The 13,600-nt window shown below is 34.8% G+C and overlaps 2 protein-coding genes across 3 annotated transcripts; one reads left to right on the forward strand and one right to left on the reverse strand.

Annotated features, from left to right (window-relative positions):
- Nucleotides 1-2,426: 2,426 nt before the first annotated feature.
- Nucleotides 2,427-11,833, reverse strand: LOC21408661 (small RNA 2'-O-methyltransferase). 2 transcript variants are annotated; one of them, XM_024167023.1, is made up of 11 exons: nucleotides 11,710-11,833; nucleotides 10,102-10,191; nucleotides 9,590-9,886; nucleotides 9,331-9,420; nucleotides 8,070-8,524; nucleotides 7,714-7,953; nucleotides 6,244-7,178; nucleotides 5,332-5,483; nucleotides 5,123-5,239; nucleotides 4,670-4,807; nucleotides 2,427-3,166 (listed from the first exon to the last, which is right to left on the reverse strand). In XM_024167023.1, exons 3-11 carry the CDS (start codon nucleotides 9,860-9,862, stop codon nucleotides 2,714-2,716), a joined length of 2,853 nt encoding a protein of 950 aa, XP_024022791.1. In that variant the 5' UTR covers nucleotides 9,863-9,886; nucleotides 10,102-10,191; nucleotides 11,710-11,833; the 3' UTR covers nucleotides 2,427-2,713. The 2 variants fall into 2 exon arrangements, with proteins under 2 accessions (XP_024022791.1, XP_010098546.1); XM_010100244.2 differs by lacking the exon at nucleotides 10,102-10,191.
- On the forward strand, nucleotides 11,525-13,227 carry LOC21408662 (protein SLOW GREEN 1, chloroplastic). Its single transcript, XM_024167051.1, has 2 exons — nucleotides 11,525-11,533; nucleotides 12,805-13,227. Exons 1-2 carry the CDS (start codon nucleotides 11,525-11,527, stop codon nucleotides 13,225-13,227), a joined length of 432 nt encoding a protein of 143 aa, XP_024022819.1.
- The last annotated feature ends 373 nt before the right edge of the window (nucleotides 13,228-13,600 follow it).

Raw genomic sequence — 13,600 nt, forward strand, 5'->3', positions numbered from 1 at the left:
GGGAGAGAGAGAGAGCTAGCCGTTTATATATAATTACTAGCCGTTGGGGTTGAGGAGATTGTCACACGTGTTTTTCATCCGTGTGACACTGTGACCGCCTCAAAAGAAAGTGAACTCAAACTCAGGTGACGAATCTATTTTTCTTTTTCTTTTTTTCTTTTTTCTTTTTTGAATGGAATCTATTCTTTAATTCCATTCAAGATTAGAATCACACAACCCTTTTCCTAAAAAGAAATAATATATTACTTAATTCTCCACTTCCAAAAAGAAAAAATAAATAGTTATTCTCTTATACAAAACATTACTTATTCTCAACAAAAAAAAAAAAATAGAGAGATTTAAGAATTACTCGCTTGAATTCTCAAAATAAAACAATAATAATAATAAAAAGAAATCCACCTACAGGAAACCAGTTTTTTTTTTTTTTTTTAAAGCTGAGTTTTGGTTTTTTTCATAAATGAATTTTTACTTTAATTGGTTTTGGTTAGTTTTTGAAGAGTGCCAAATGATGGAATTTAGACTTTCTAAGAATTTAAACTTTTATTTTAAAAGTCAACTTATTAAGAGTGTCTATTGTCCAGTGTCTTTATAATTAGTGTTTATTGTTGTTTTTAAATAATATAAAATTCGGGTTTCTTTTTCCTATTTAAACACACTCGCAAGAGGGGGCACTCTTTAAAGTTATTAATCTTGAATTGAATGAAGTGAGCCGCTCATTTAAGTTAATTAGGCTCCATTTATTTATCTAAAACCGTATTGTTTTGGGATAAACCCGTGTAGAAGCATTAAGCAATTTTGCACTTTCTTCTAAATAGATAAGAGATATCCATTTTTCTTAACAAAACTATTATCTATCTGTAATCTATAATCTATAATCTATAATCTATAACCTATACAGAAGGGAGAATGAGTTGCAATTTTTTACTTCAACCAAATAAGCCAATGATTCACATCACATAATTATCTTTAATTTTAAATATAATGGTCACGTTCATTGCACCGATTTGAGTTTAAAATTCGAGTTTTGCTACAATGAAAACTCTCAGAAATAATTATATTTAATTTTTTTTATTACAGTAAAAAACTCTCACATAAAGTCACATGTCAACTTGAATTAGCAAACTAAACGAGCCCTAACTTACACATTCTACCACACTTCGTCTCACACCTCGTGGGGGACGTAGAGGGCTACTTGGAGGAGGTGGTGGAGGCCATGGGATTGGAGGAGTTTGGGACGGTGGCGGAGGTTTATCTCATCTCACTTAAAGTTGTTGATCAAGAAAGGCCTTGCGTTTGTTGGCTTAATTAATTGCTTAATTAGCATGTTAAGTTTTGCTGTTGTTATTGATTTCATTTCCATACGTCTGTTGATTTTCTGCTTCGAAGATATTGTATAATTTGGAATTAATTTTAAGTTATTTACAGAGGAAATCTTTCATATAATTGTAGAATTTGGTATGGATACAATTTTTGTCATTTATTTTCATAAGTTTAAATAGTATATCTATTAAAAAAAAAAAACTTGTGAAACTATTGATGATAAACACCACAAAATATGTGTCTCATCAAAAGAATGTTATAGCTTATAGGGTTTACTTTCTATTAATTAGAGGCATTATTCTATTTCTGTTCACATACAAGTACTGGATTCATGTTTTAAATTAATATAAAAAGTACTGTCACCAATAGACGTAGAATCAAGATAAAACTTAAAAGAGAGAAAGGAAAACCGAAAAAGGTAAATTAAAGGAGGATTTTCAAAAGAAAATGGAGAATTTTACCTAATAATACTCTCATCTTTATAGCTCTAGTTAGATTTTAAAAGAGGAACTTAAAAGTTAAAACTACTCGGTGTAAATTTAGAATTGTATCTGATCACCCTTCAGTAACCCAATATGAACGCTTCACGTCAACATTTTCATTAGTATTTAAACAAATTTTGACAGAGATTATGTTTTGGACACTTTCACATAGTTGAGGGGTTGCAATAACCCCTTTTAAAAACTCCGTGTACTACATAATTATTTTATAATGACATTAACGTTTGGTTAGAAGATTAAAACCATGATTTGAATTATAGTTCATGATTTACTACGGTATTTTCTCTCACAAAAAATACACGTAAATCAAAAATAGTTCTAATCACATGATTCTAATCCATGAACCAAACATTTAAGAAAGAATCCATACTAAATAAAATAAAATAAACATCCCTCTCCTAAGGTAATATGCCTTTTTTTTTTCCTGCCCATTCTTTCATTCTTATTAAACATTTCTTTTTTTTTTTCTCCTTACCAAATGTAGCTTAAAGTTGAATTTCAAAAGAAATGATTGGGAAGTAATCACGCAACTAAGGATATGAATGTATTAGCAAGCAAAATAATTATTATGTGAATAGTTTTCATTACTCGGCAAAAGTAGTTCAGTTAATACTTAATCGGAAACAAAAGAGCGTTACACTTTTCTACGTAGAAAATGTACCCGAAAATTTTGTTTATTAACAGTCAATATACTTGTGTATGGACATAGCTATCCACCTAAGCGTCATACAATTGCATCTAATGATAACATATGTAATTGTTTCGACCCAAAAAAAAAAAACCAAAAAACAAAACCAACCAACCAACCTTAAAGCGTAAAACCATGTCAATAAATCCATCAAAATTTCCTGGTTGATGCACGCAAAAACTGCAACATCAGTGTGGTTAGGTTGTCAGAAAGCAGAACACGATCTATTATTACTATCCCATTCCCATACAACATTGTATTGATGCTCCAAATCCGCAACCTTTGGGGAATCGTCTACGAGAGGAGATGTTTCCCTCCTGAAGACGGCAATCTGGGAAGCAAAACCCGGCTCGATGTCACCAGATCCACCAACTCCACTGAATTCGACGCTATAATTGTGCTCCGTGGCCAAGTCTGTTGCCCAGTGATTGAACTGCTCTCTAGTCCACTCAAACTTATGGTCGTGGTTTCGAAATTTACTAGATTGTGACTGAGTTTTGTCATCTGGATCCTCTTCTTGGCTCGACAGATTAGATCTCTGAAGTATGACATTGTATTCGTAGTTCGGAGTAGAAACTATGAGAACCTTTGGGCAAAAGTAGCTCAACACAACATGGCCAAACAACCATGCTTGATCTTCCTCCATATGCTCAATCACCTGTAATATCCAAAAAGAGTAGGCAGTTTATATTTTTCCTTAATAAGAAAAACTTAATATTGATGAAGAAAATACAAAGAAAGAGGACAAGGGGTCCTCAAAGGGACAAAAACTAAAGATAGGAAGCAAAAACAAAAAAGATGGGAACAAAAACAACTTAATTAAAGTAAAAGGAAAGCCTTTGAATTCTTTATCTGCAGTGGCCCACAGCGAAACTAAAAATTTAGCCTTCTCAAAAAAGTCTTCCACCCCAACTCTTTATCTCTAAAAACTCAAGCATTTCTGTCCAACCATAAGGTCCTCATTATAGAGATCAACATGTACATCCAAAGGACTTTAGCCTTTTTCTTTGAACCAAAATCAAACATTTCTTCATCAATCAGAGACTTAAAATGAGCCGGAAAAACCCCAAAGAAAACCTGCCACCTGAAATAATCTTTGCCAAAGCTTCCTAGCCACATAGCAGTGCAAGAGAATATGATCTAATATTCCCCTGCATTTTTTACATAGAACACAGCACCTGGGAGAAAGAGACCTATGGGGGTTCCTTCTTTGAACCATATCACAAGTATTTAATTTTCATTAAAAACCAGCCAAATAAAAACCTTAACCCTCTGAGGAACACTAGATTGCCAAATGAAATTAAAAGAATCAAAAAGGATCAGCAACTCTTTTGTCAATGATGTCAAGGTAAAACGAATTACAGGAAAAGCCTAAGGAATCACACAACCAAATTATTTTGTCCAGAACCAAAGACCTTGGAGTAAGACTCCAGGACCTGAAGATTGTGTTGGAAATTTGAAATTCCAATTCGCAGAATTGCTACTGGACAAAGTATACATATCCACAATATGGACATATTGACTATCTAAAATCCGAAGCAAACGAGGGAACACCAGCTCAAAAGCTTGGCTTCCACACCACACATCCTTCCAAGAACGAATTCTACTCCTTGAAGTGAACCCTCATCCCATTTAGTGTTTTGAAGAAAATCTGTCAGACCTCCATGGATTTCCAAACGACCCTCTAGAAATCTTATTCGTGTCCCAACCATTTGTATGCATCCCATGTTTACTCTTAATAACCGTAACCCATAATGAATGAAAGAGTAGGCAATTAATCACATCAATGAATCTAACCATGGATAGAATTTGATTTGCACCCAACGGAAATAAAAATAAAAATAAAAATAATCTACCACTTGACTGTTTCTCACAAGCTATAAGATATTCTCATTATTAGTTTCCTCCTCTTTAATTAGTTCATTTACCATTGGAAAAAGAAAAAAAAAAACATATCCTAACATTGTAAGAATCTCAGTTAAAAGAAACACAAATACAAGATTGCATGATCAAATCCAAGTTCTGAGATCAGGGGCATATTAAAAACGTGTCAGAGAAATAATCACTTCGATAAATTAACCGAAATTGAAATATAAACCGTAGGTTGAGGATAAAAAGGTCATGCAAGAAGAAATTTAAAATTCACAAGGGAAGGCATTACCTCTAAACAAGTGCCAATGTCAAATCCACACAGCCGAGAATCAAAACCTGTGATGGAACCATCATAGAGAATTGCAGATGTTATGCCCTTCGATGGGACATCAGCATCTGAGTTTGTGTTTAATTTTGAATGGAGTGTCTGCAGAATTAACAGAAAAATTGGAGATATATGGCCAAGTCAAGTAGCTAATTGCAAGAAAATGAGACGTTAGAGTGGTGCACCTCGCTTAAAACAAAAAAGGCAAAAAATGCTCCTTTCATCAGGAGCATAAGGGACACATGCAAGACATTAATTGAAAGGATCGTTTAAAAGATCACCAGTATGGCAAGATGTTACACCATTGAACTGGAAATATTTCCTTTCAAAAATAAAAAATAAAAAATCTGATAAAAACAGAAACTACCCCGGATTATAGATGTGAAATAACTAATCTAAAAGCATAAAATTACATACTTTTGCTGCACGTATTAGACTCTTGTGTGAGATATCAACACCAACAATTTTTTCTAGAGAAGTCTGATAATTCAGCAAAGAATCCAACAAACTTCCAGAGCCACATCCAAAATCAACCTGCACAGTAAGGAGAGGGTCAAATTTGTGTTCAATTAAGCATTGAAAAATAAAAAGCAAAAACATATGATATGGCCAATTTTTTATATTACCAAATTAGCAGCACAAGATTGCTTAATGTGTTGTAATGCATATTCAACCCGCTGTTTTGAAAGCGGAGGACTGAAAAGAGCCTGCTCCATTCTGTCTTCCAGAGGTTCTGTCACTCGAATCAAAGTTATTGTGTACTGCAACCTGCAGTCTTCTGCATAACAGAAACAAATAAATTATCGCACTGATATCAAACCCGATTACTTAGGAGAGGAAGTAAGCAGGCCAATAGCGGTAATTTTTTTCTAAAAAAAAAACAAAAAAAAACCAGTAACTTTAGTCCTAGAATGACGATAAATAACCAAAGGAATTTCACCTACAATGTCAGATAAACCTGTCCATAAACCGTTAGCATCCAAATCAAACAAGAAGAGAAAAAGATCTTGTATCTTTTCATTGCTAATTATGATAACGTATAGTAGATCTTGTTGTTACCGAATTATGATTATTGGAACTGTTATAACTAGATTAGTCACAAAAATATAACTCTTATAAACTGTAAGTATTTAGGGCATGTTTAGCTCGCTGATTCGAGTTTTTAATTCGAGTTGAGATGTGACTTTATGTGAGAGCTTTTTACTGCAGTAAAAAAGTTAGATGTAACTGTTTCTGAGAGTTTTTTATTGTAACAAAACTCAAATTCTAAACTCGAATCGGTGAAATGAATGGAGCCTTAATATTCAAACGAAATCTCTGCATTCCGCATAATCATAGTTATGAAGGGAAATTAACAGCCAAACCTCCACCCGCACCCGTTTCCCTAAAGAACACCCTTTACTCATTGCACAAAAATGATAAATTATAACCCATTTTTTCCAAGGAATCGCACCCAGTACACAACCAGGAACAATTTCATGCTGTGGCCACAATCTCCCTTATCTTTATAAGGTTGCATGGAGAAGAGAACAACTCACTTGATGATAACAATGGAAGCATATTTCCAGAATCATCAGCAGCAGCTAAAACAAAGTCTTGAGGGGGCAAGTTCATACATAAAAAAGCTGACTGTCCCACAGTCATTTGCGTCACAGCTGCTTCAACTTGAGAAATCACTGATCGTGATCCAATCTCAAACTCAAACTCATCACTGCTTTCCAGAAGTTCTCTCTTCTTTTCACTTTCGATCACCAATGTCGCCGAATAGCTTATACATGATAAGGACCCATTAGACGGGGAGACACCAGAATCTGGGCCAACTATGTCTAGAGAAATTATCCCGTGCCCTGGCATAGAATTTGAGTCATGTGACCTGCCTTCTTTACTATCACTGTGCTGGAACATTCGAATAGATTGACAAAGCACAAATGCTTTGAAAAAACTTTGACGATAAAATTTAATGTCAAGTTCATGGGCATAGCTCTCTAATCTCTCTACAGGCATATCTAGATTCTTGAAATATGCATCTAACCACAAAAGAACTTTCAAAGACGCATTCTGGATTGAATCACTCTGCTTCTTATAAGATTCTTTTGGAGAACATTCTATAATCAAATCCTGAGACTTTGAGTTTATCTTTACTTCACACCTAAACATGCCTCCTGATTCTGCTGCTTCCTTAGCACCATCAGCAACTGCACATCCATTCACACAGTGTGTCCCTTCGACAGCCGAGTCTATCACCTTCAACTTTTTGTGTGATCCTGATGGCTCACACAGTGCTTCCGAGATACTTAGAGGAGACAAAACAGGTTCAGAAAGATGGTGCTGACGGCAGAATGCACAGAGGATATCTCTTGGAAAGGAACCCCTCCAGTTTGCCCTAGTAGTAAATGCTAAAGGTAAGTCAGCCGTAAGTATTGCCCCCCTGGATAACTTGTACACTCCACTAGGTACCTTGCCCAGAAGCATCCTGCAGTTGCAGACTTAAGTATATAATGCAGTTTCTAAGCAAATAAAACATCAATATGATCAAAATAATTGCAGATTCCAAACAAAAATGCACCATACTGTCTTCAAAGCCCAAGAAGAGCAATTAATAATTAAATAAAAATTAAGAGCGCGTCCAACAGGTTTCAGCAAACACATTTAACCTCTCGAGAGGATTCACACAATACTCATCTGCAAGACTTTGAAGTTTGAGCCGAAAGGACGTAGAGGACCAGCACAGGGAAAGTCTAAGAAGTGACTTGCCTACTAAAAGCATTTTTTGTTGTCAGCTTATTATTATGATTACATGCTAAGTGTTGCACACCATAATAGAAGGGGAAAAAAGTATACGAATATCATGTGGAAAAATCAGACGCAAAGAATTAGTGGAAAAATTTTAAAAGGAAAATTTACTTAAAAAAATATATGAAAAAATAAAATTCAGCACTTGTGAAGAAGGCTAAAATGGAGTGGCTGAGAAAGAAAGAATATTCATTTAGTAATCAGTCATAAGAGACCTGTAATATGATTGCATGCTTAAATCTTCATGCCAAAGATCTTTAGACTTCCACGTATATCCAATGGATGCAAAAATTGCATCACCATATATATGCTCACCAGACAAGTAACTTGCCCTTGCATTACAAGATCCCTCCGAATGACAAGGGTTTTTGCCAATATCTGAAGACGGTTCCAACAAAGATGCCTGCAAAGCAGGAAAGTATAACCTTCCTTCAGAAGAAGCTTTACCAATGGGCCTGTAGACAACAACCATGATTAGTGATAGGCATAAAGCATACATACTTATAAAAGCACACAGTACACTATCAATCAACTGTCCTCTTAGATTATCCATATTATTTCTTCCACCCACCTCGTAATCAGAACCTTAGAAGCCTCCACCAAACCCAGTTGGTTTGCAACAACATCCAGATAATACCCTGTTGAAGAAACATTAAGGTTTACGACATCAACGGTCTTCTCATTTGAACATGGTATATATATGGCCTTTATCAAAAAGCTTCTTGGGGAACCAGATTCTTCAATAGCTGAATCTATAATTTCAGGAGGGTAAGGATTTTGCCTCCTAATCCAATGTTGCTCCGCAGAAGTAATGACAATCCCTGATAATTGGGCCGCAGCCTTCATGACATAAGGTATAACCAGGTATGGATTTAACTCCACCTTAGAATCGATTACTTTACTTAGACTGGAAACTTTAGCATCAAGTACAGCAATGACTGAAGCAGGGATTGAACCATAGAGATCGCCTTCTCTCTGCAAGGCTGCTCTCAAGTGACCACTTAGTGGATGAAGAGAACTAAGGAACTGTAACAGTAACAAATAAGTAAGAATAAACAAATAAAAAATAAGGTAGTGTGGCAACTTGATTTTAATATCAAAAAGATTTGATAGTAGCTTGTTTATAGAAAACAACAAAATTAAGGAAATAGAACTTGATTTTTATTTTTTATTTTTTTTGAAAAACAACATAAAAAGCAATCATAAGATCATTCTATCCAACAGGAAGCCTAGAGCTTATTTATTGAAACGTAAATAGAAGATAAAAGTCGATGAATGCTCCCAACAATGCCCAGCCACCAAGCACTGATGCGAGTTTTAAAAAGTCCATCAAGCTTTATATCAAAATAAGAAAATACAAAATAAGTTTTCGGATGCTAAGACTAACGTCCAACATTGACATAAATAGATACATTTGGAAATTTAGAGAAAATTTCTAGCATATAACATTAGTCAAGCGAAGTCATTTCAAATAAATAAGGTAAATGTGAAATATATGCATACAGAAAGCGCAAAATTAATTGCATAAAGGCATACAAGGAAGACAAATAGATATACAGTATATAATTTACCAAAATGAAACTGAAAGGCAGACAAAGCCAAACAAACAGAACAATACTAATCACTTCCAATTGAAAGTTCAAGTACACAAAAACAACTGATAAAAGAAAATTAGTTTAATGCCAAAAACAACGAATAAGAGAAAAATTAGGTTAATGCCATGTAATGCCTATCATCTTATCCAATCATTTCAATGAAAATAATTAGTATAAAAACAATGTAGATGCTCTTAAATAGTTTGTCCTACAAAAACCTATTTAGTTAGAACCAACCTCATCTGAGAACAAAAACTTGACACGACCGACTAAAGCATCCCATGGATCTTGCTGAGTGGGGTTACTTGATGTAGGATTGATGCCAAGCTGCAGCAAAAGGATTACGTAACAAATTAATCCAACAATGAAAATCACAATCCAAATCTTCTTTACATTGTAAATTTAAGTCCTCTTCATTTTCAAATACAGCGCATGGACAATTAAAAATCAAAAATGGACTAAAATTCAGGGTACTGAGTTGTAGAATAAGAGAAACCTTTTCCAAGGCCAATTCAGCAGCATTTTGCTCAGCTTCCTTCTTCTTTTTAAAGATTCCCGAGACAACATAAATTTCTGGTAGCTGCAAAGAGCAGCGATACAGGCAAGGACCTTTTTGTGTGATAGCCAATCCCGGGCATTCATTTTGAGCAGATTCCTGTATTTCCTCAATTTCATAGCTGGCCTTGGAACCAAATTTTTGATATACAATAGATTTTGGTGTGAGGACAGTATTTCGCACTGCAACAGCTGGTGATCCTCCAGTTTCCATCAGTAACCTCTAGATGTCTGATGACTGTTTTCAGAATCACAAATCATTTGAACAAAATAAATCAGCAAACCACTCATTTAATTTCCTAGGAATAACGAGTATTTCAACTAATGTCCATCAGAGGGATAATTCACCGACTGGTGAGTACAAATTAAAATGTAGAACCTAATCTTTATAAAAGCAAGATGGATGCTTTCGTGAACATGAAAAAGTATTGAAAGCTCAAGTTGAACAACCACCCGAGTCTTCTTCTAGGCTCTATAGTTTAGGCACTATTGTTTAGGCTCTAGTAGTTCAACCTCAACAAAAAGTGCATTCCTTGCTGAAATCTGTAAACATGCCAACAAGGAAGAACTACAAAGGGTTGAATTTCACAAGTGCAGAGTAAATAAATTGAGATGTCTTAGAAAAAAATGTCGATCTGAAATTATATTACAATAGGGCTGTTTACATGTACTTATTTACAATCATAGAGACTAACTAGGAAAGAAATAAAACAGGAAATCTCGCAAAATTAATCACCCTAGAATCAGGAAACTACCAAATCCCCTAATTACAGCACACGGATTTCCCAAAATAGGAAAAGCGTGTTTCAACAAGATGACTCTTTTAACAATTGTACATTAATCATAAATAGTCATATTAGCCATAGTCATGCTCCCAAAGATTATCTTTGAAGAGCAGAGGCCAAATCAATTGTCAAGGTTAGAAACATAGCAGAGAAACGCCCATTGCCCAAGAACGCACCTATGATCTTGATAAAAAGACTCGAGAAGGAAACCTCATTCTTAAGCGGACATTCCTATTAAAAAAAACAAAATGCTACTTCAGAACCAGACTTTCAGCAACCTGTAAGTAATAGGGGAATTTCATCAACCTTTTGTCGATTCCTACACCATTGAGATCAAAGATGCTTACTCCGTGTGAAGTCAAATAGCTATTCTTTTACTGATTCAAGGAATGAAAAAGCAAGTCTGAAGCTAAGTCTCCTTGGCTTATCGGTTTTTCTTCCGTCGCCAATGAAATGATGAGAAACCAAAAACTAAGCATGATTTCAAATTTCACCTTCCAAATCTGTTGATTTAGATGCTAGCTAGACATAGAGAGATGACAGTGTTTTCTCCGATTCGCTATATCATTTTGGTATACGCAACTTTAAGTTCATAATGCCATGACATACTGATCTTTTCCTCAACAGTACAGATATCAAAAACTCATTATCAACTAGGTTGTATAGCATTTTCCCACTAGAAACAGCCATTAAAATTTCGTGACTTAATTTCATCTCAAATTGTATACCAAGACGTTATAAATGCAATTTTTAACTTCTTTAACTGAAAAAAAAAACTTAGATGTGAAGGAGTAGTATATCACGGCACACAAGGAATGTCCAGAAAATCTAAAAATAAATTCAGTAATTGGCTCTAATTTTCAGCTTTAAATATAAATTCTCAAAAAAAAAAAAAAGTTAGCATAATTGTCTTTCAATGATTGAGAAATTGAAATTCATACATTCTTGACTTCTTTCCAAATCTTTTCAAGTTTCTTTGCAACCAAACAGACGATACCAAGTCACAAGCTTTATCACTAAATTCCCAACGGAAAAGGCTTTCAAGGAGCAAACTACGAGCTTTTTAGCGAAACGAAGATGAGAATTCAACAATGGGCGAAGTAATTAAAATGCTCTAAAACTAAAAGAAGAAATTTATCACAACAACAAATGAACCAAGCTTTCCGAAACAAGAAGAACTAAAAATTCAAAGATTTAGGGAAAACAAACAAAAACCAAAATTTCAGAAAGAAGAGAAGCGCAAAAAGATGATCAGAAGAAGAAAAGAGAAACATACCTCTCTCTCTCTACATTAACAGATTGAATGAGAAATGGAGGAGAGAGAAAGTGGGTATGGGGGTTCTTGGTTGATGAAGCGTGTTTTTGGTTTGGGAATTTTGGGTTTTGGGGAGTTTCAGAGGAAGCGGTAGTATTTAAAGGGAAAGGAATAAAGGAGGGAAAGGAAAAGGCTTATGGAATTTCATGCACAAAGAAATAAGAGAGAAAAAAAGGCAAATTTCCACATCCTTTGTATGGTTTTGGCCTTTGCCAAGTCTTTATTCTTGTCAGAGTCCCCACCAATTTGTTTGCTACTAAAAAAAAAAAAACTTGCTTGCGAAGCACTCGGGCATTATAAAAGATAAAAAGCTGGTTCACTTTCCTGATTCGAGTTTGTAATTCAAGTTGAGATATAATTTTATGTGAGAATTTTTTACTGTAATAAAAAAGTTAGATGTGACTGTTTCTGAGAACTTTTTACTGCAACAAAATTCAAATTATAAACTCGAATCGACAAAATAAACGGACAGAAAAATAACAAATAACAAATAACAAATAAAAAAGACAAAACAAGAGGATGACTTCGGTGTTAGAAAATCTGCGTGTAGGACCCGTTTGATTTTTATATTTTAATTTTGATTTTGTTATATTATTTTTTATTTAACAAATAATTTAAATTTAAAAATTTCTTATCTTATAAACTTTTCACTCATTAATTAAAATTACTGAAGTAAACACGTAAAAGTAAAATAAATAAAATTTAAGAAGAAGTTTAGTATGTTGTAATATTACGGATAAAAATAAAAATTTGTAATATTATCATATTTTGTATAATAATTATATTTTTTAAATTCTTAAAAAAGTGATTATTATGGAATTTATTTTTTTTTATTTTAAAAGTCTCGTTTATTTTACCGATTCGAGTTTTCAGTTTTAAAGTTTTTACAGTAAAAAATTTTCAGAAAATGTCACATTTAACTTTTTCTGTTACAGTGAAAAACTCTCAAAAAATATCACATCTCAACTCAAATTGAAAATTCGAATCCGCAAAGTGAACGATGCCAAAGTAATTTGAATATCACTCGACAGTGCGCAGCTTACCACCCTGTCGTAGCTGCCGAGCACCTCCATCGCCGCCCCAGTCGCTCCGCCACCGCCCACGGAGGAGCGCATTGAGGAATCGTCCGAGAACGACGAGCAGGAGAGAGCTTCCGAGGAGCAAGTGAGCCGCGATCCCGACGACGCCGAAGCGCTCCGGTCGCTCATGGAGGCGAAGATCAAGGCGAACAAGCTTGACGAGGTGGTCCAGGTCCTGGACCGGCTGATCGAGCTCGAACCGGAGGACCTCGAATGGCCGCTGCTGAAAGCCAACATCCATAGCCACAACGGAGAACTAGAGCTCACAAAAAGCGAATTCGAGGCGATTCTTGAGAAAGATCCTCTCCGCGTCGAAGCTTACCACGGCCTGGTAATGGCGGCCTCGCAATCGGGAGAGAAACTGAATGGCATGGTGAGGAGAGTCGAGGGGAGGCGATGAATGGCATGGTGAGGAGAGTCGAGGAGGCGTTTGAATTTTCTGGTTCTTCATTGAGGTTGAGCTTCTTTTTTGTTTCCTTAATTCTTAACTTTCTTTGTTTTTCGTTTATGTGGTGCTTTTGTTTACTTACATTGTCGTACGTAGGAGATTATATTATAAGGAAGATAAGAGTTCTTTCTAGTGTTTAGTTTGTAAGGTGGATATTATCAGTATCCCTTTGTTGAATTTGGCATTTTGGTATCAAGTATCTATCAACAATTCGAATAGAAGATTGAAAGGGGAAAGAGAGATAGTTTTTCTTTTTTTTTTTTTAGTTTGTTATATTTTTTAAATCTAATTTGTCAAAATTATAATCACCGTAAATAGTTTAAAA

Source organism: Morus notabilis, unplaced genomic scaffold, assembly GCF_000414095.1.
Source record: "Morus notabilis unplaced genomic scaffold, ASM41409v2 Scaffold276, whole genome shotgun sequence".
In the NCBI taxonomy this organism is placed as follows: Eukaryota; Viridiplantae; Streptophyta; class Magnoliopsida; order Rosales; family Moraceae; genus Morus; species Morus notabilis.